Source organism: Chinchilla lanigera, unplaced genomic scaffold (genome assembly GCF_000276665.1).
Source record: "Chinchilla lanigera isolate Chin_1 unplaced genomic scaffold, ChiLan1.0 scaffold00031, whole genome shotgun sequence".
Classification (NCBI taxonomy): Eukaryota; Metazoa; Chordata; class Mammalia; order Rodentia; family Chinchillidae; genus Chinchilla; species Chinchilla lanigera.
The window spans coordinates 19,853,680-19,877,073 of NW_004955432.1; the positions used below are offsets into that span (position 1 = coordinate 19,853,680).

The 23,394-nt window shown below is 36.0% G+C and overlaps 1 protein-coding gene across 2 annotated transcripts in view; it reads right to left on the minus strand.

Annotated features, from left to right (window-relative positions):
• Positions 1-969: 969 nt before the first annotated feature.
• Positions 970-23,394, minus strand: part of Ppp1r3a (protein phosphatase 1, regulatory subunit 3A) — a 38,500-nt gene continuing 16,075 nt past the window's right edge. For both annotated transcript variants that reach the window (XM_005388110.1, XM_005388111.1), the window contains 3 exons: positions 9,240-9,298; positions 9,026-9,150; positions 970-7,110 (listed from right to left, as the gene is read on the minus strand). In XM_005388110.1, coding sequence (XP_005388167.1) covers positions 4,744-7,110; positions 9,026-9,150; positions 9,240-9,298 — 2,551 coding nt within the window. In that variant the 3' untranslated portion in view covers positions 970-4,743. The remainder of the gene's footprint in view (positions 7,111-9,025; positions 9,151-9,239; positions 9,299-23,394) is intronic.

Sequence of the window (23,394 nt, forward strand, 5' to 3'; positions counted from 1 at the left end):
GTTGACATGCACAACAGGTGTGAAATGGAGTGTTCAGCCTTTTGCAAAGGGCACGGCAGCAGCTGGGAAGATCGTGTTTCTTGCACTTTATACCTTGTGATGTTTGTTGGTTTTTAAACTACTGAGTTCGTTCATATGAAAGCATATCCTGTGATGATAATTTTCAACAGAGCTGTAAATAATATATTATTGTTCGTTTCACACATAATATGTATATTATTTTCTGAGATACAGAATGGAGATAATAGTTCATGTGTGAGGAAGAATTTGCAAATACAGAAAATCAGTGTATTTGTTAAGGAAAATGGAAAGAAAAGATTGCTTCTCTTCCCGCGTTTCAAATGCACTGCACCGCAGTGTCTCCCTTGTCCACATTCTTTTTGTCTTTTAAAACTTACCTTCAGAAGTCTACTAAAACGTCGTATCTTTGATTTGGTTAAGTTGATTCAGGTTTAAATCAGACCTGGGAGTATGCTGTCTGCATTTCACAGGCTGGGAAGGCGGGAGACATCATTATAACTCAGTTCCATTCACAAATACTGACTTAGAATTCCTACAAACCAGACTTTAGAAGTGAGATGCAGGAAGAGAAAACCTTTCTCCCTGTGATAAACAAGCAGACAGTTCAGTCCAGGTAGGTTGGCTAATGTTCTGGGCATGCAAGGCAGAGGTTAGTTATAAGAGAATGAAAATAGAGAGACTCCACACACAGAAAGAGTAGGATACTACAAAAGGTTGGAGACTTGAGCTGTGCATGAAAAAATATATGGAATTGGGTATGAAAAGAGAGGTAAAGATAACTGAGGGTGTCCTCTAGGCCGAGGGATATACACAAAGTCACACTGCAGAAGTAAAGTCATATGCTGGAAGAAAGTTGTTTTCTACATAGCTTAACTACATAGCACTTGAGAAATAAGTGAGAAATAAGCCTGGATGGTTTGTATCTGGAAAGAACAAAAGAGGCACCAATTTCAACCAAGAAGAGAAGTTTAATGAGGCATTTAATCCGCTACAATATCAGATCTTAGAGACCTCACAACCAAATACAAATGCTTTCTTCCCAATCCACTCTTGAGGGATCCATGTCTCTCTCTCTGTATTATCATGAATATAATGAAGTGGGTACATCAGAAAACAAGGTTTAAGGATTTTTAATTCAATTTTCACACAAAGTACTGTTTCATATTAAAAAGTGAATGTACTATGTATGTATTTAACAAGTATAGAAATGATGTAAAATGAAAACCTGTACTGTTCAAAGAATTTTTTGTTTAATAAAGCTTTACCACACTACAATAAAGACTTTTCTTATAAAATATGTGTACATTGAAAACCCAGTGAAAATTTTTTGAAAAGATTTTGAGAAGCTGACAGACATATCAGACCAATGGCTAACTCTATTTTTAAAAGACAAAGTAAATTATGATGTCTGGATTTTTATTATTTTTTCCTGAAATGTAAAAAAGGTATAGGAATTTAGTGAAATAACTAAAAATAATGTTTTAGTCGTTCTTCCCCTATAGGTACCTGGCCATGGCACTATCTGGAGGACATGGCCTGTTATGGTGACTTTAAACCTTGTTGCAGAATTTAAATCAGTCTTCTTTCTCAGCTCCACAGAAATGGGCCAAGACAGGATTCAAATGACAATAGAAGATCCCTATTGCATATTTCAATTTCCATATTCATTCAGTGAAAACTGAGAAGTCAAATGCTATACAAGAATTCAGTAGATGGGCCTACCTACGTCTTTACTAGTTCTGGGAGGGTGTTTTTTTTTTTTTTTTTGCAGGGGGGGCTTTGTTTGCCTTTTTAGCTTAAGTATGTGCAAATAAGAAGCCTAAGAAACAAGACAAAAGACTTTTGGATGTGAGATAATATTCAGTACTGGAAAATATATTATTAAGAGAACACTATGAATGCTTTTGAGGAAAAAAAAAAACAAAATAGTTCTTTCCCCAAAATGGACTGGATATGTTTAAATTTTCCATTTAACTACAAGACCAGTTTAAAATGACAAGTAATTCTGTTTCTTTCAAAATATGGCATTAAGGATATAAATATTAATATTCCATGAAATAATCCCCCATCCAAATATTGACTCTCATCCTGATAATGTGGTTCCATTCACACAATTTTCATCACTATCGAAGGGTCAGGGCCATCTTAATGTTCTTTTCCTGCTGGTTGAGTAATCACTTGTCACACCAATAGTTTACACAGATGTGAATTTTTAAAAGGTAAGTCTTTTTACTACCAACTAATTTTTAGGGTTTTCTTTCTAATAAAACCTCAAGATGATCAAAACGATGTTCTTATTTTGGGTTTTCACTCAATTTATGGATGAGATTTGTCATGCACTTCTGTCAGCTCCCCTACAACTTGCTTTTTTGGTCCTAAACTGAATACGGTGACATATAGTTTAGGTAGCTATGCCTAAACTAACAAATGATGACCTCTAACAAAATAACTCAGGGCCAAATACGCATGAGCCAATCCTTTATGCTGTTCTTCCTGAGATTTTCTTCTCTTGCCCAACTCAATGAAGTGACCAAAACAGGTTACAAAATGCTATGTCTTCATCCAGCAATAATTTCTCAAGTTTATATGACTTCATCTAAATTTCCATATTAGTATTTTTTAAAATAAGTTTTATCATCAATTCTTTCTTCACTGCATGCAAAAAAACCCCACACAATATAATATTTTAAATCTTTTGAAATTTCTTATTCTTCTTGTTATAAATATATGCAAAGGATTGGAAGGTCTTTTACCAAAAGTCATATTAAAATATTTTTAAAAGTTATATTGTTCTTTTATGGGAATAATTTGTTTGGTCACCTGTGTTCACAAAGTAGTGCGGTATTCATTGCATTAGTGTGATAGAAATATTGACTAAAACTCTTAAAAAAGTAGAAGAAATAAGAAATACTAAACTTGATTCCACTGTTATATAGAATTGTCAATAAAATTATCAGAACAGCAATTTTAGAGATAATTTCTAAGTACTGCTTCACAGTATTCTACTACTACTTAATGGAAACGTGCTTTTCCAAAAAATCAAATATTCGTTCTAAGTTCCACTTCAAGATATTTATATTTGGTCAGCTAAAGAGGTAAAGCTAAGCACTCACTTTCAACGATACTTGAGAGTACCTTGCAGTGAGTGGATTAGGGAACAGTTGTATAGCTAATGACAAGGAAATCGTTGACTAGCAAATGAAAGTCAGTTTAAATGTGTCATTCTTATTTTATCTTTTCATAACTGTACACCTCTTTGTGGGGCGATGTGTGTACAAACTACCTTCTGAATTTACTTCACAGGAAATGGACTCTATTCTTTAACTCTGAAGATCAATGTTAGATGTTTTATTAAATAAATTGCTATGAAAAAAGAATCATTCAAACAGGCTCCTTCTGTGTGATATTCTTATAATGCTTCAGCAGAAAGGATCATCCCTATTCCCAGAAGCAGCTTGCAAACTATCAAAGGAAATACTACACCAAGCACAGAGCACACCATTCTGCCTGCTACAGCCTTCTATATATAGTTGAAATAAATTGTGTATAAATTTGTGCACTATTCCTTCCTAATGATTATTTCTATTATTTCACGCCTTTAGCCATAATTATTATTCTTCAATTCTTTAATTATTTTTCAATAGATTTCCACACATTGATTTAGCTACTAAAATTTTGAGTGATCATTTCATAACTGGATAATCATATAGTGATTATCACCAAAGACTAGGAGTTTGCTCACTAAGTTCATTTTGCAGGACTCTCTACTGTCTTACCATGAGGAAAAGATTAAAGCTTCATTTGGGGATAAAAATACTACCACATAGAGCAAATGGTTCATTTGGATATCTTTTTTATTATTATCAGTTAATGCCTTATACTTTATAGATACAAAGTCACTGTGAAACAATGCTTGTGGAACTTTTAATTTAAATTTTCAACCCTCAGTAATAGTTGATATTGAAATTTTTCAGCTGTGTTGCAGTCTCCCTTTACAAGACAAAAATATTGCTCAAAGACAGACCACTCACACAATTTTGTCTAGTTAGAAATTAATTTCCCATTTGCCTTAGTGTTTGTCAAATTTGGTTTATGTTTAATGTTCTGGTTTGGTAGGTAAAAGATACATGTGTATAAGGTATGATTCAAGTGAACGTAATGTGTTTCTTCAATTTAAGTTTATATATTTCTATTGGTTTTTAAAAAGTATGAAATAGAAGTTGAAGTATGAAATACTGTTAATATGTTACAGTGGTAAATGGAAATTTCATGGGCAATTCCAAAGAATGAAAAAAAAAAAACCTTTTGCCATCGTCCATGCTTTATCTATTTTTAAAAACCACAGGGGGAAAAGTGCTCACGGGAAAAAAAATGAAGCTTTCCTGTGAAAGAAATGAATGCAAGAAATAGCTCTTTAAGTAGTGAAGAGACGTGAAGCATTGCAACTTCATAGCCTGCTAAGGAGCAACAGCTGTACCTAATTTCAACTTGACGTGCTTCAGATCTCATATTCATATAGGTATTTAATGATCCAAACATAATGGTCCTATATAGAATAATTACTTATATGAAGGAGCAAACTTCATACGCATTCCTTTGTAAATGATCCTTCAAGAGAAAAACTGCGCTGGCTCTTTGAACAATGAATAGTCTCTTTCACCAATCCAAATTGTTGGGGCTAAATAGCTTATCTTTTAAGAAAGATTAGTAAGAGCGCCAAGGTTACTTCTTTTGGACAGATTCTCTTTGCCTCCCCTCTTCCCAGTACAACCAGTACAATGAAAAAATGTAGAATGCCAAGCCTATCATTAGGTCGTACTGATAGATGGTTACAAGAAATATCAGAAATAGAAGAAAATAAGGTATTTTAGAGTTGGCATATTTTGAAAACAGAGACTCATTGCTCTGAGCTTCACTCTCCTGGACGGGGAAACTAGCCGAAGTAGAGCTCTCAGATGCTTGCTCACCTGAAGGATACTGTGAACGTCCAGAGCTCAGTAATCCTTCGTTTTCCTGCCTTGCTTCTTCCGTATTCTCAGGAGGTTCGCTGATTAAAATCATTGGCCCTGCAGATTTCTCCACACTGCGTTCTCCTGGTTGGGAAACCCGCCCCGCACGTCTTTCTTCTCCACAACCTGATGACCTTCCTGAACTTGGGGAAGCTTCTTTGGGCTTAGACCCAAGGTGACCCTGAACTTCACTTGTGGCACAATTATTTTCCGATTCAGCTGAAGTCGATTGGAGATTTATGGTGGTGACTGTATTCTCTACAGCCTGTTCGTGAGCAGGCGCTGAAGTTTTTAAATGGTGACCGGAAATGTGAGGGCCGTTCTGCGAAGCTCTGTTAGCACCTGAGTTAAAAGCAGAATGGACAGCAGCTTCTAGGTCTGCTTTCTTTGATAATTTTTGCACATGCCCAAGATTGCTGTTTTCTGCAAATGTTCTTTCGCCTGTTGATAACACTTCCAAGTGTGAATCCAAGTTTGAGGTTTCCTTTTGATTGCTTGTAATGACCTGGGAAGATTCTTCTGCAGATGTTGTATTTCCAGCACCGAATTTCTCCCTGTCATGTGTCTCGCCAGGACTGTACATATGCATGGATCGCTCCTTCTCTATTTCCTCTGCACGTACATTACAAATATCTGAGTGTGATTCCTTCTCAAATTCATTGTCATAGATCACACCTGCAGTATCTCGTTGACAAAAGCTATAATGTGAATCATCATCTCTCCCTTCATGTGGATCAAACGCAGTTTCTTTTACCTCGATGGGCCTGTCACATCGTGCTGTCTCTTGAGGTAGCTTAGCAATTATTGCTTTTTCGCTAGCAGACATGCTTTCTGGAGTACTTTCTGATGTTGTCTTAATTATATAAGCCGCACCTGCTTGTGCTTCCTCGGTAACACCATGATCAGTGAGAGAATACAGTGCATCACACTCCGTTTTTTGGCAGGTAAACAGCTCTTCTGTAGGAGTAGCACTCAAACTCGTGTTATCTCCTTCCCCACACATGTCTTCACAATCTGCTTGTCCTCTGATCTGCTCGGCTATATTTGCCTTATTCCCTGTTACCTTTTCCTGGCTTTCTCGACTATTCTGATCTTGTTTATGCTGTGAGTTTTTACCCCGATCTTCAGGATTAATCCAATCTGATTTTTTTTCTTCAACTTGGAAAAGATAATCATCTCTCAGAACGTTTCTGTGTTTTGATGAACGGACTTTAGTAATTATCTCTTCTGAATTCATGCCTTCACCAGTGGAGTGATCACTCTCCAGAACTGTTAGTGTAGTTTCTTCCCAATTTAAATCTGTCCTTGATGAAGGAGATGTATCTACTGCTATTGCCTGGGCAGGGATTGAGGTATCTTTTCTTAACAGATCTACTAAGTCTTTCTTCCTAGCTTCAATCCCTTCCATGCTTACTTCAGAGTAGCCCAATTTTCTTTCTTGGTCATGCAAGGATGACTGAAAATTTTTGCTTTGTTTTTTATTAACACCTACGTGCACTCTCTGTTCTTTGTCACCTTTCACCTTGCCGTAATCTTGCTTTGAAGATCCATTTTCTGATGGTCGTTCAACATACTCATATAGACCTGAATGGAAATCTCTACTTAAACATTCTTGATCCTTTATGTCACTTTTCTTAGCTCCTCCTTCATGATTTTCATTAAGACCGCCAGCCACTCGTTGATCCAGGGAGGAGCAAGATATTCTCAGTCTGCCACTCCTGTGGGCAGGATTAGCACTGTCATCCAGGACTTCCTCGCTACCCAAGCGCACTTGCACTGACTCATCAGCATTGGTACCTTCCAGCGCTGGTTGGATTTCTTGCATATCTGAAGTCGCATCCTCTGAAAGTTGATGACCATGTTCATTTCTTGAGGAATGTTTCTCACTGTGGTAAGAATCTCCTTTTAAGGAGCTTTCTACTGATGAAGGCCTTTCGAATGAATCAGTGCAGAGTTCACCATGGATTTTCTTCTTCTCTAACCCCTCAGCCTTATTTGGGAAATTGACTGGATCTGATGCAAATGTATCCTTTCCATCCCTGGAAGCAGCACTTCTGGTTCTTATTAAGTGTTGATTTATCTTATGGGACAAAAACAACAGAAAAATAATGACCATGTGATCCTTTTAAATATACAGAATGAATGAGATAGCTTTTATTAACTCTGTAATTATGTGGTAGATATATATTCTTGACTCACTGCATGTGGGGATTTCATACAAACTCTGGAAGCCAGGTGTTTTGGGGAGATCCTTGTAGGTTCTGACTTGGGAATGATATTAGTGAGAGAAGGGGCCCAAATTAATCACTCTCTTTCCCAGCCTCCAAATATCCCATTGTATTATTCAACTATTCTTGCTTGTCATTGCACTTTCTCCTCACTTAGGATATACACATTGATAGCTCCATGCTAATCAATTAGAGAGCAGCTTCCTGGGTGCTCCGTGCTGCATTTACACTTGCTGTAGGTGCCCCCATTACAGTTTCTCTTATTAATATGTTTTCTGCAAAGCCTCTGCAAACTATTAATAGCAAAACGTCACTCAAAGAAAAGTGAGGGAGTTAATGTCTCTGCAAATTCTGTTTTAATGACCCTCTGCCAACTGGTACTCAAATGTATTTGAGCTCCTGAGTGATGCCAACTGTCAGGATTTAGCAGTGAGATGCCTGTGTTTTTTTTTTCTCTCCTCATAACTGACATTTGCATGATCTCAATAATTATATGCAAATCTTACGTTTTCCCCTTCTTCTCACATAAGGCTCATGTTACTTGTCAACTGCACAGCTGTCTTCTAAGCCAATGCCTGTGGCTTCCCAGATTTGGTTGTATTTCCATCTATTATAGAGCTTCATTGTTTTATGCATTAACGTCAGCATGGAGCAAATTAGCATCTAAATTACAGCTCAGTGTTCATTTATTGGACATACAATCTCAGTAAGTTCTAAACAAACTTTTATATTTCAGCCTGCTCATTGTAATGAGGGATATTGGTGAAGTATGTGATTTTTTTCGAGGTCCTTTCATTATATTCTGTGGTTTGAAAAAAAAAATGGCAATGTTAACTTTCAGCTGGTGAGAATTCTCACAACGGGTGACAACTTTGTAGTTTCTTAAAGTTGGAGCAAAGTAAATTGCATACGTTAGTGATGCGGTTGCCATATCACTATAGAAAAGGCAGAAAATGTGGGGAAAGAGATGAGCTCTATTTCTCATGTTTCAGCCTTGACACTTGAAGAGGCAAATGTCGTTTTAATCTTAGATGATTATGAATCCAGGTATCCCAATGATATGAGCTCCAACCAAATACAATAAAGGGTAAATTGAATTATGTGACTCATTTACTTCTATTTCTTTCTTTGTGGTAAAAGTGCTATCTAAATCATCCCCCCCAAAAAAATTCCAAATAGAGTGAATGTTCACGAAACAGGAGATTTATCATAACAAACTTAATACTAAAGTGTACAGCACTGAATTTGTTACCTACTTAAAAATTATGGTGCAAGGCTATTTTCTTCTCACTTGCTAATTTAATATTTAACAATGATACAGGACTTTGAGATTTGCACAAGGATGGGAGTACAACAGTGCAGTAAAATGCAAGAGTTATAGACTTGTAGAGTTGGATAGGACCTAATAATGATCTGCCCGGGACTCTCATTTTACAGATGAGTTTGTGCTAAGTGTACACTTGTCACAAAGATTAGAAATGCACATCAGGATAGTGCTGCCTCTCCTACAGCTCCTACAAACTGTTACTCAGAGCCACCAGTAAAAAGATAAGAAATGAATGTCATTAATTTACTACCGCAAAGACCAGAAGCAACATCCTGACATCCAAATGACGTGTTGATCGAACTAGAGAATTAAGGGCAGGATAACTGTGCCTTCACACTTGCAGATGATATTAGCTAAAGCAATCTGAAGGTAGGAATCGCAGCACCTTGAAAGCACAGATGGATGCATCTCTCTAATGCCATAGCAACCAGAACACTCACCATCAACTCTAGTCCCTCCTCATTATGTTCATCATGCTTCCTGTTTCCATCCTTTACATTTTGATTACCAGCTTCCAAGTCTTCCTTATCCTCATAAGAACAAACAATTGTTGGGATATCGGTGTCTGAAAAGTGAATATAATTGTACCTTGTAAGATTGTTATACTTGAAGACTTTATAAAACAGTATTTTAAAAAATTAAATAAAATATTACCTGCAAATTTTGATTCCTCAAAGTTATACTCTTCTGATGTCACTGACGATTCTTCTTTACTGTTAAAATGAAAACAGGCTGTTATACTTTTGTTCTGAGGTTACATCTCCCAAGTAATTTTACATAAGAGGAAATTAAAGTCAATAGAAAGCCAAATAAATATCACATAACCTGTAAAATTTTCTGTATTTTTAAATAAAATCAATGCTTAGGATGATACAATAGTAAATATTGGCTCTACAAAATTATTAAATAATTCATATGGGCCATATTTCTAAAGGAGATTATGTTGCTCATATAAAATTTATACAATCAAAATAAATATACATGAATTTAGATTGTTCCATCATTCATCAATTTATTTTTTTTTCAAGTGAGACCATTTTCACTTGGTTTATACAATACAGTTTTATGAAATGGTATTCCAGTTATGTCATTTTAAATATTTCAATTACTATTTTATTTTTTATTTTACTCAAATATATTTTAGTGGAAAACATGAACATTAACTCTCTCTCCAAAAGGGGGAGCATTGTACAAGCTAATTTAAAATTGAAAAGCAGCTAAATTTATACTCAAAATATTTTATATGCAGATTGCCAGTAGCCAATTTTATAAGCAAGATTTCAGATCATTCAACGCAAGCATATATCTTCTTTTTTTAAAAAAATGATTCAAGTTACATCCACTTTTCTAGTGTACTTTGCATTCTGATTAGAAAAAAATAAGTACTTATTCCATTCAAACATAATCTGCTTGTAGCTGGATTGGTGGGATCATCAGAATTCAGCCTTTTTTCCTGACGTGTGGTAGGACAGACACTATTATTGAAGATGAACACTTTGTGTAATTACAGTCTGCATCAGTTTATCAGAGGTATTTGGCTCAGTAGCTACATTTTCCTGAATTGTCTCAGCTGAATTTTCATCTAATGACTTTTTTTGCAACTAAAGAAATATAAAAATTTGGCAATGTCTGATAAATTTGTGAAATGGAGCCCAGCTTTCACTGCACAGGCAATCCTGATACAAATCCCAGCAAGGTAGATTTTATTTTATTTTATTTTATTTTTTTTGGTTTTTCTCCGGTACCGGGAACCGAACTCACGACCTTGCGCTTGCCAGGCAGGCGCTTTTGCAGCTGAGCTAAATCCCCAGCCCCGCAAGGTAGATTTTAATTTAACAAATTACAAGAAAACGGATAATTCTTCCATTTTGCTTATGTCAGGAAGCAAATCATTCTTGTGTGTATTTATGATGTTTAGTTTTAATTTTACTAAAATCATTTTGTACCTCCAGTTGAGCCCAAAACAAAAAGTTATGTGTCAGTCTCAATGCAATTTCATTGGAAAAATATCCTTTGTATAAATGATACAGACTTTATCTACAAATTTACATTGTTTAATGAGGCCTGTGATTATGCAAAGATTTATTGTAAGGGAATCCAACTGCAAGCCTGGCTGGGTCCACTTTTCCTTTTCCCAGTACATAATATCTATGCATATAAAAATATATAAATTATAATACAGCTTTTAGTTGTTCTTCTTTCTTCCCATAACAATGCTAAAAATTTCATTCATAGAACAACAATAGTGGCCACTCAAGATTTTCAGTTTTTCATTCTAGTAGAAATGTTTTCATTCTTCTGGTTCAAATTTTAAAGCACTTTCAAGTTTAAGAAATTATTAAGTTAGAAGGAAAAAAAAAAACCTAATTTTTTAACTCATTTTGGGGACAAATGATTAGGGATCCAACTGTGCTTTATTTTCATAGTGTCTTATAAAAAACATGTATATATGAAAATAAGAAAAGCTTTACAATCTTGGTATGTACAAAGAAGAACAGTAGAAACAAGTGAAACAATACTATATCAAATATTCATGTAAAAATTAGAAAATATGGAAAATCCTTAAAAGGAAAAGAATAAAAGTGTATCACAAACTACGAAGGAAGAGAAAAATTGATAAATATACCATGTTCATAGATAGGAAGAAAATATTATGAAGGTACTAGTTCTCCTCCAAATTGATGTATCCATTCAATTCAACTCTAATCAAAACTAAAGGACACTTTTTCATAGCATTTAAAAATATGATCTTAATGAGAAGAAGATGGGTAATGATCACTGAACTATTTCTGAGAGATAACAGAGAGGGAGAAGGAACCTGCCTTGGCAGTTTTCCAGAATTTGTCTAAAGATTTAGGGACTAAAATAGAGTTAAATTGGTGAAAGGACAGACAAGCTTTCTCCAGAAACTGCAGTGAGAGCTTAGTAACAAAACTCCCCACATGTCTATAACTTTGGTGTATAGCAAATACAGGATGTCAGACAATAAATGCTTTTAAATAAATTCATATCATTTCTTTCCTCCATTTTCTTACTACTACATACCAACATTAGCATAGAATTCTTTACTCATTAAAGTTTAATTTTAAAAATGTATCTAATGTTTTCAAGCATACTTTTTACACCTTCTAAGGCTTTAATTATCATTCTTGCACAGTGTAGGACAATGCTTTTAATTCTGCAGTCAAGGAATTAAACACAATTTTAATTATTATACATATAGAAATTAAAAATCATTTTATGGGGCAATAGTTCACTGTACCATAAATTATTTAATGTAGTGATACATATTATTTAATCATAAGAGGGTCATTCATTCCCCTAACAGATACCTCCAATACTGCTGTGTACCACGCACTATAATAAACTCTGGAAATCAAAGGTGAAAAATCCTTAGAATCCTATCTCTAGGAAGTTAAAATGTAATAAACACATCAATGGGGCCATTATAATTATTATATTGAGTGATACATATTATCATACACAAAGAGATAAGATAGTGATTTTTCTACAGCCATCAAGACAGGACAGAAACAAGGAGGCCACTGTCAAGAGAATCTAAATTTTTCACAAAAGAAATGACATTCTAAATTAGGTTTGGAAATAGGAGATATTCCAATTAGAATAGAGTGATGATGTCATTCTAGGAAGATTTTAAAGAACGAATCATTAATGATGAAAGCACAGAAGGAAATGACATGTCCACGAACAAGATGTAAGATGTGCAGAGGGTTTGGATATGTTTGAGGACAACATCACAGACTGAACTGAGGGTTTTTGAGCCAAACTGCAAAGGGCTTACTAAGTGAGACAAAATGGAGGTGAACTCTTTGGGTACTTTTTAACAAGTAGAGTGAAAATGGGGAGGAAGAGGACAGAGAAAGAGAGAGAGAGAGAGAGAGAGAGAGAGAGAGAGAGAGGGAGGGAGGGAGGGAAGGAGAAAAACAAGGAGGAGAAGGCAAAGGAGGAGAGTGTAAGATTTCTTTTTTGGTACCTACTGCTGAATGTAATATAAAGGAGACCTGGGCGGGCCACAGTCAAGCAGGAGAACTAGTCATGACGCAACTCTTCAGGTACAAAATGGAGGGTTAAGAACTATTGTAAGAAAATGAAACACAAAATCATGTCATTTGCAGGAAAATTTATGAAATGGAAGATCATCATATTAAACAAAGTATATCTCATGTTTTCTTTCATATGTGGATTCTAAAAATGTTAGAAAACAAATGATCACCAGGAAATGAAGGGACACTATTAGAAGAGAGAAAAGGGTCCAAAGGAAGGGGAAGGCATGTAATAGCGGAAGGTGAAAATATTTGAAGTCTGTTGTATGCATGTGCAAGTAAACCAACGCAAAAAAAACTCACTTTTCTGCATAGCTAGTCTGTCCTCACACAGTACAAAGTAATTTTTTTAAAAAAATGATAATAAAAGGAAAGATCAAGAGAAGCAGATGTGAGCTAAAACTTTTAACGTAGTATCTATATGACTTCTTGATTTCTGGTAGATAGACTTTTTAACACCTTTCTCTGCCTAACTTTATGTGCATTCCTGGGAATTACAAGTCTGCAGTGATTTCACTTCCGAGAATTAAGTCAGGGATAGTGAAGCCCAGGGATCAAAGTGAGTCTTGAGGTCAATTCAACAAGGTGCTGAGTCAATCCGCATGATGGTTTCTGATGTTTTAAGGACTAGACCACCCACTTCTTAGGTGTTTCCGTAGATACAACCCTCAGCTTTTCTCCTTAATCTCTGGCACGCACCCTCACACTCTGGCCTAGGAAAGTACAGCTAAGCTGGTTTGTATTCTAGCACTTCGCTAGGAAGCATAAAATGTCGGGGCCATTAACAATCTGTTCACATGACTCTATACTATCCTAAGTAGTCCTTGTAAATTTGCTATATTAGATTTGGCTATTGTCTTGGTCCCTTTCCTAGTGGCTGGGAGAAAATACCCAGTAACCACAACTTAAAGGAGAGGAGGTCATGAATAAATTTGGGTCATGTTGGCCCAATGTTCAGTCAATGTTCACCAGACTTACACACAGAAAAAATAGGGCCCTTGATTTTGGGAACTTAAGGGGGCATGCACGAAAGAAAGGAGATGAATTTCACTGAAGGGAATGTGTCAGGCCTGGGAGATTTGACCAAACAAGGCATGAAGACTAGTGCCTTTTGAAAGGAAAATATTTGGGTGTTTAATTTTTCCTTTATTTCTCACACTATCACACTTGCACAATTTGGGATAAATTTGTTCCTATTTAAAGAAATGGGACATAATAGTGAAATTTTTAGATGCTAACCTAGAATAAGCTTTAACAATTTAACAGTTTACCCTGAGTGTCACTTGTTCAGGTGTTATTTCAACTAAATGATTCTTGTATTGGATAAATTTGATAACATTGTCTTTTTTTTTGTATTTTCTATCATATTATCTAAATAATTGAACTGGTCAATGTTAAATAAACATGCACTTATGATAGGAAACAGTAACAGTTTTCAGCCAATGTTTAAGTTTATAGTTTAATTTTTATAGTTACTCACACTTATTCATTCAATAACATTAAACAGATATTTTATTTAGCACCCTAAATTTCCAAACATTGCACTACTAAATCAACACAATAAACAAGGCAATGTCCACACCCTTAAAGGGCTCACATGCTAGTGGCAAAGCTGAACAAATTAAGAAATAAAGCAGTAAGTCCAGAGTTTAATAAGTAGGCCTATGAAGTGTGTTTGGGGAGGGTCAGAGGAGGTGACAAGAGCTTCCAGAAGAACATGGTTGTCAACTTGAAGCCTGAACAGGTAGCCCTCCCTAAAGAGGATGAGAACACCAGTTCCAAGTTGAAGATATCATACTCGAGTAGCTTATCATAAAAAAGAATTAAACATGTCAATTCGAGATACAGTTTAGAAAACATCAAAAGACAAAAAAATCAGAGCACCAGATGGTGATCACTCACTCCTGAAGCATAAGCTTCAACCCAAGCAGTGCCTCTTAAGATTGGATTTGTAGGGGCTGGGGATTTAGCTCAGCGGCACAGCGCTTGTCTGGCAAGCGCAAGGTTGTGAGTTCAATTGCCGGCCCTGGAAAAAGACCAAAAAAGAAAAATTGGGTTTATAGACCTTCTTGTGGAAATAACCTGGTACCTGTAACAAATTCTGTTTGAGAGCCTCCAAGTGGAGCTACTGAATTAGTGTCTTGCAGTGGAGAACTGGAATCTGCAGTTTTACTTGGAACCTCAGAGTTAGATGCGTGTTTGATCCAACAGCAGGTGGAAAATTGCTGCAGGTTACGTGAAGGAAGGCAAGTATAGAAAGTTAAATATCACATGGTTTCTTTTATATGAGAAACTTAAAATATAGAGAAATGAATGAACAAAATACAGTGAGACACCAGTTGCCTGCAACCAGATGGTAGAAAGAATTACACCTGTGAACCAAGGTACCACGTAAAGGACAAATGACCGGAAGTGAGAAAGCAGGCGCCTGGAGACAGGGGAGGGGACCAGGGACCGGGGAAATTAAGAGAAAGAGGAGCAAAGGGGTTGGAAATCATCAAGATAGGTTCCATGCGTGTACAGGTTCCCCAAGACGATCTGCATTATTCTGTATTGGAAATATGCACTAATAAAATAAAAACTTAAATAGAAGAGAGAATTAAAGATGGGGGCTATAAGCAGATCCTTAAGGTGACAGTAACACAATTCAGGTGGTGCCTGATCATACTTTTTAGCAAGACTCATTCAATTATGCTGTGAAAAGAGTAGCTCTATAAGCAAAAGCAAATAGCTGTGTACCTATTTCACATGTACCCAAAGTAAAAGAAATACATTGCAGAATACATTGGTTTTTACATGCCTTGCAGAATAAAATAAGGCATTGGTGGGGAAGGAGTTAAAATTTAGTTAATTAATATGCAAACACATGATAATTTGTTCAATCAGACATTTTAGTGGCACAGACTCTTTACCCCTAAGTCAAATGTAATGTACAGAAAATTTATTTCATATTTTAGCCACATTCCTCTGGTTCACAGAAGACCTTAGTCTGTAACAGACCTCATATTTGGATAGTTCCATCTGTCATTTAACAGGAAAAAGTACTAACAAAAAGGGGAAAGTCATACATGCTAAGTAGCAGCAAAGCTATAGATCTGTGTGTCTCGCTCTGCATGCCAGTATGCTTTCTGTAGATGCTAAATGCAGTGAAAAAGAGCAGAAGGATCTGCACGCACATCTGTCTTTCTTCTTATTGAATACTTACTAAGCAAACTGCTGAGTGTATAACCACAAACCAGATATTAGCCTCTCTGTGCTTAAAATTTCTCCCAAATATTGCTTACGCCTTACACAGAATAATTATTTAGCATAGTTTTGAACATATGGAAGTGTTTAATAAGTTGTTTATTATTATTGTTGTTACCAAATATCTCACTGATAGTTATAAGTCAAATTCCACCTTCTCCTATTACTTAAAAAATTTTAAACTAAATACTTAAACTAAATTTTTAAACTAAATATTTCCCAGATTCTCTCACATCTTTAAGCTCGTTTAACAGTAAAACTTGCAATCCATGGTAGCATAGGTACATAGACTTTTCAAATACACCTTTCTTATCAGAAGATCAGACTCCAAAGAAAAATAAGTAGATCTTCAGTAAAAGCAACTCATTATTTAAAAATATTTTCTCCAAATACAGTGGGTACTGAAATACTGATTTTCACCTTCTTTTATTACTCGCCTGATTTATTCCGTGTCAGGATTTGGGCACCATGTTAATATTATTGTAATTTCTGGGTATATTGTACTTTATATTTGGAGTTATGGTTAATTTTAACACTGACCAAGTGTAGCAGGCTTTATTAAAATTAATAATATGATTTTTCCTAAATTCCTGTAAAACCATGATGTCAAAACACTACGTGTTTCTTAAAATATGAGTGCAATCACTTGGAGACCTACTCCACAAAATCTAAGTCTCATAATTACCCAACCATTAAGACTAATGGCAAGATTAGGTTATAAGCTATAAAACACAACTGTGTTCCAAAAGGAAACAAATCATGGGCATAAGAAGGGATTGTTTTCCAGATGAATCATGTATGATGTATTTATATGTCTTTAATACTCCGCTTCATGCTTCAGAGCGGTCTAACGGGGGCCAACTTGGAATTATACCACACCTCACTGTGTGATATATAGCTAAACAGTAAATGTTAAACTACTTCACAAATTCGGACTGTTCATCGTTCTTTAAACTTGTGGTCTCATTTCATTTCCTTTACCCTCTTTTTCCTCAAGAAAGGGAAAAAGTGATCTTGTAAATCTTCTTTGAATTTTTGCCAAGTGTCTTAAGAACATTGTATCCTCATTGATGCTAAGCAGATGCACACAAATATAGGAAAAGGTTTGCTTAGGGTGAAAAATTACATATTGTGTACTCTTTCTTTACCTCATGTTATATTTTTTCCCTGAAAATGCACTTTCTTGCCCTCTGACGTTTCATATCCACTTATTATTGGAGGAAGAAGAACACAGACTAGTACATAATGAGAGGTAACGTTCAGTTGCCAACAATTACAGCTTCCTATCTTTCCATTTGGTATCATAATACTTGTAGTCTTCTCTTAATCAGAAACAAACATAAAAACAGAAAAGAAATATTTGACCAAAAGACAGATAATTGAGCTGAATGTTTAATTACGAACAGAAGTGTCTCAGAAAAAAATTTAAAGGCGTGATGCCAAACAAATTGAGGGTGAAAGATGCGTTCAATTCAGTCCTTTGAGGATGATGCTAGTGAGGAAAAGGAGATGAATGCAGCTCGGCATTGCTGACAGTCGCTGAAAACAGCGAGATATAATCTCCAGGGGAAAAATGAGAGTTTAAGAAATGGCTTTCTATTCTCTTACTGTGCTGACTCTGTATTGTAATAACTGACAAATTAAAGGACATTGTTTTTGTGGGCATGGCATTCTTAACCTTCAAGGGAAAGCTTTGGATTAGATCTGTGATAAGAAGCACAGTTCAGTCCTGCTGCCCTTCCTCTCAGCCCTGTCGCCTCACTGATGGAGGAGGGGCTTCCTTCCCAAGACCAAGATGAGACCCATGACTGACATGGCCAATAGTCATTTCCCACTGATCTTTTTCCTGCTCAAAATAGAAGCAGTTTGCTAAAGTCAGTTTTGATATTAAATGACAAGCTCTCCAGTTTTAGAGCTCTACATTTATGTGACTAACAAATAGTACATAGTGAATGTAACTTGGGAAAGCTTAATTTGAAAAGTTCTTGTTTTTTTTTCAAAAGTCACAAGTACTGGCAGAAGTAATAGAAATTTAAAATTGCATTATAATTAAAGAGACTCTCTCAATTAAATCAAAGCAATTCAAATTTAATGAAGGAATCTAACCTGAACAATTAGTGAGGCAGTCTTATTATCTGTACTACACACCATGAAATGATTTATTTCCACATTATTTTATGTCCAAGCAAAACTTTTCAGATATTGGAGCCCTACCCATATTTACAACTCATGGTGATAAACAAATGTATTGCAATTACGCTTATATATCATGAGAAACCATAAGTCTCATGATTAAATTGAAGTGAACCGTTCAAGCACCTAAATAGCTAAGATTACATCACTATATTGGTAACCACATGGTTTTCTAGTTATTTTCCATTTACCAAAAAGCTGAATTACTGCATTTTAAAAAAATCTCAATTTTATTTTCCAAATTAAAACATTGTTCATTGTCTTAGTGTTTGAATTTATAAATTATGGTACTTTGCCTTGTTAATACAAGAAATTTCATTAAAGAAGCAAGTGAAAGACATAATCTTGTAGAAGAACTGTTTGGTGAGTCTCTTTCCCAAAGATGCTTCTTTTTCTTTTTCTGCTTTTGTTGTTTCATCTTTACCAAGAATTAGATGTCCAAATCTGCTTTGTCAGGTCAAACTGGCCGGTACGAGCTTTGCTAGTTCATCCCAGAGGAATCAGGGAAAAAGTCTTCTCACATGTGATTCTGCTACTGAACCAAGGCTCAGGCACAGTTTTGTAGAGATGTGCACTTAATACAGCAATGCTAAATTACTGCAAACGAGTGTAAAACTAGGTAGAACCTTGGAAGTCCAAGTGGGAACCAAAAATAAATTATAATTTTCTTTAGAATGAGATATGTCAGGGATATAGCTCAGCGGCACAGTGCCTTGCTTGGAATGAGATATGATGACAGGCACGACTCATGACTTTTAAGTGGAAAACAACTTAGGACAGACTTAGCTTAAGGAAGTCTTCTACCGCAACCCTCAGTTACAGTTTAGGGAGAGAAATGCAAATGTCTGTAATTAAAGGACCCTGGAACACTTAAGGAAAATGTATCAGAGAGACAGCAGGAAAAAAAATCCTTAAAGTTATGACCATAAATCCTTATTTTATCCTCACTCTTAAAGAAAGTAATTGTCAACTATGGAATGATGAGAAACTCATGATTTTCCATTTGAGAATCCTAAGAACTCGGATGCCTGATCGCCTACCACCTACAGTTCCCCAAAAAGGTGACTGCCAAGACTTTACACTGCCTCTATCATTCAGAAATTTTTAGTATTACCATGTGCATTTGCTCTTAAGTTTAGTAAATTTAAAGCATTATCTTCATCATCATCATCATGGTTTGTTTGTAGTTGTTTAGAAGTCATGATGGGAGTCACAATCACTGAATCAGTTAACTGCAGTTAAAGAAAACCTAAATAAACCTGCTTTCTCTGCAGAAACTACACTAAATGTCTGGGTTGTTTGGCTTATTCAACTCTGAGCGCTGACATCCAAGCTCCACGGCCTTTGAATTACATATCATTTTGAAAATCTTTGAAGACAAGATAATTTGATGGGTAAGCCAATATTTCTAGTGTATGTTTAGAAAGATTCCCAGAAGGATATGAGACTTCCAGACTTTTGGCAGGGAGCAGAACGGGGAATCGAACTGAGCACCTTGTGCTTGCCAGGCAGGCTCTTGTGCCACTGAGCTATATCCTTGGACCAAGACTTCCATACTTTGACATCAAATCATTCATAAGTTGCATTTCTCTGTAGAGACAGCCCCTGCAAAAATGAACTTGGCAAATGTGAAGCCAGAACATTAAACTGGAGCCACTCACTTAACTATCTGTGCCCTCTATGCTTCCTCATGTTGGTGATACTACGCTGGGATTGGTTGTTACTTTCCATGGGGAACGCAGTACCAAACTTCTCAAATTGCAACTTCTGACCCCTAGCTTCTGTCCTATTCCTGGCCTTGACAAAGAATTTCATACATGTATCGATGTGCTTCCCCTTACCTGCAGGGTAAATCAGGTGACATGGTGTATTATTTAATGAATTGGAAGAGCAATCTTTCAGTATTTCTATGGTTGACTGTAGAGTCTGTGTTTGTAAAAAAAAAAAATCACCCAATATCTTCAATATAATAATTAAGAATAATAGCAGTTATAGCATGCTAAAGCAAGTTAGAAATATTAAGATATTCAGTGCCTTGCTGTAGATACCTTTATTTAAATGTTAAATATAAAAGTCATAAAATTTTCTTTTAGATCCTAGAACATTCCCATATGGCCATGCAATCGAATGCATGCCTAATGCGGAGGTTAAGCCTGCTAACCATGGACTGAATCTCGTGAAACCGTAAGTCTAATTAAACTTCTGTTCCCTTAGATTGTGGATATCACGTATTGCATCTCCATAATAGGAAAACTAATACGCTAATATTTCCTGTATATTTTAAAGTGTTTATATCATTAAGTTCTGCTTTTTAGTTTTATTCAATGTTTAGTAACTTCTATGATATGAAGTTCACTGGAATTTACTTCCATTTTGAAGAAATTCCATTTCACAATAATATTTTTGAACTAGTTCTTCTACTTATGTTAATCATACCACAAATTAATATGCCAAGCGAAACTGACATAGGGCAAATCGGGCTAGATGGCTTGTATTAAATCCAAATAAGAGGCCTATTATCAAGCTGGGTTTGTTTTTAACTGCATTTGAAAAGATTTTTTTTTTTTTTAGACAGACTCAGGAAGTCTTAAAGCATTATTGCTAAATTTAATGCTTTTGTGAACTTACGTCACACATTAAAATCATCTTAATGTACCTTTTTGTCAATTCTTCACAATAGTATCACAAAGGGAAGGGAGGAGAGAATATATTTGAAAAGCAAATGAAAGAGAACTCAATGGAAGCCTATTAAACTACCTGTTGATGAGCATGTAAGAGAGTCATTAATATGCGGATCATTGACATGATTGGCCGTAATGACTCCTCCAGGGAGGTATCAGTCTATTGTGTCAGAGACTAGTTAGGGATTCACTAATGTGAAGACTCCTGACTTCTTAATATGCAGATTATTAATGCAAAGCACTGAGGCATATCTCACAAATGTCCATATTTTGTGTTACACATTTTCATCGCCAACCTTTCAGCCACATCTTTTGCAAACTATTCTCTTTCTTCCGTATCCTGTCAGAGATTTCTTCACACAGAGTCTGCGTTCCTGTACAATCTACTACTTCACACAGACCTCGTCCCCCAGCCCATGTGTCTCTGATTCAAGTCAGGTTTCTACACACAGACCACTTGGAGCATACTGAGCAAATCAGTCAACACTTAATACAAAACACTATCCTTTACCTTTCTCCATTTTCAAATTGGTTCTTGGAACAAAATGAAGAAATTGGTTTTTTTAAAAAATGAAATTCTGAAGTGTGAATAGCTTAACTGAGGTTAGGTGAGGAAAGAACAATGGAATACAAAAAGAGTAAGAGAACAAGAACTCACAGGAGAGATAATGCAATGGGAAAAAGTGTAAACCAGGGCAGAAGTAAAAGGAAGTATTCGAACAGTGCAAACCGTGAGGTGGGGAAATGGAATTAGCAAACTCGGTGCTCAGCAATGGTGAGCAACCAACAACAATCAACTCTTGGTGAGGTGGTGGGATTTGGCACTGATGCTAAAACACTAAGAACAAAGAGTTCCTATTTAAACAATGAAAAATGCTACCGACTGAATGCTGTTCAGTCTTTGAGCTAATACACGATGACAAGGGTGACCAGACAAACATTCCTCCAAGAAAATGAGCTAAAGGACCTTTACAGGAAAAGTGTTCATGAATTTTTTTTTAGCTTACCCCATATACCATGCTACAGAAAATATGCTATAGTACAAGTGTCCATCTGCAACTTTATCTACTGCCTATGTTCACTCTCTTGCAACTTTGTTAATCTAACCTGATGAAAAGCACAATACAATCTATTATTGCTATTTCTGTGCAAAATTTGAGAAACATAGTTCTCAATTCATACTCCATATAACCTAAACTCGCAGGAAGTCTCTACAGAGGTTGATATTTATTTATTATAAAGAATTCACAGCCCCAAATAAAACTATTATTAATATAATTTTTAAATTAACTTTTACTCTTCACTGTCTTGGGAAGATTGTACCTGGTTTTGATTAAAATTCTTTAAATAGGAGGCAGTATTACTTTTAGATAAGATTGGTAGATCTATCATAAAGACCTAATGGTAATTTCTAGTGCTGAAGTTAGTGTTAAATACCAGAAATACCCAAGGTTTATTTGTTCTGCCTGGCTTCTAGATGTGGGCAAAGGTAAACAGACACAATGTAGTTGAATCAAGGAAAGAATTTCAGCTGAGTTTGAACCTTACAGCACAGAAGCTATCACACTGGCCCTTCCGCCTCCCACCAGAGCCAGTGACGGAGGTCAGAAGTGGTTCCTGAGTGAGATGACAGCTTTACCTAGTTGAAGACTTTTGGGTCCCTAATTAAATAGAGAGAAGTTCATTACCAGGAAATCCCAATACAGTGAAATGAGAAAAACAAAGGCAGACTACGGTTGGGAACTAGTACACCACAAATATGGCACTTAGGCAAAGACGATTTAGAACCATATACAGTACGGAAGGCAAGGAGCAGGTGACACAAAGAATTTGGGCCACATATTAAGACAGGTAAGATGAAATGGGCAAGGGCCAAGTTCTGCTTAGATGCAAAGACATGCAGTTTGGCTACACTTTAGCAAGGGAACACAGAACATTGTGAAGAACATTACTTCAAATGGGTTTAAAATGACTGTTTTCCAACTGAACATGCTGCTAACCGAAAATAGGGTTGGACAAAGTCAACATGTGTTCATTCAACAGATACCTAATATGAGCTGCTTATTAGGCTAGAAGTTAAGCCACTAGCATCGGCTTAAGTTGAGCAAATTGCGCTTTCATGAAGTTTACAATCGAATGAAGAATAAACAAAAAAGTTCTTTAAAATCACAACTGTATGTTTTGCAGTTAGAGTAACATGGGGTCCTAACACAATCCATACTCAGAAAATGGAGGTAGCTATGGAAAGCTTCCTAGGAAAGGAAGCATTTTATCAGAAATCCCAATGCTTAGTGTGATTACTCAGAGGAAGCTGAGAGAGGAGAGGAGTATTCCCAGCAGACAGAACACTATGAGGTATGGTGGTTTGAGAGATTGTGTCCACCTCCTGTGCCCAGATTAGAAGACTTAAGCAAATACTAAAGTAGTTTCTAACAGATCCAGGACACATCCTTAAGATGACCCTGCCTACCCTCACCCCATCCAGAATTGCTTAAAAGAGAACAAAGCTCCCAGAAGAATTCACAGTCTGTCCTAGCCAAAATCTGAAGATCAGCCCCTGACCACTGTGTCTCACTAAGGTTGTCAGTCCTTTCACTGGCATTCTGAGATCTATGTGCATCCCCT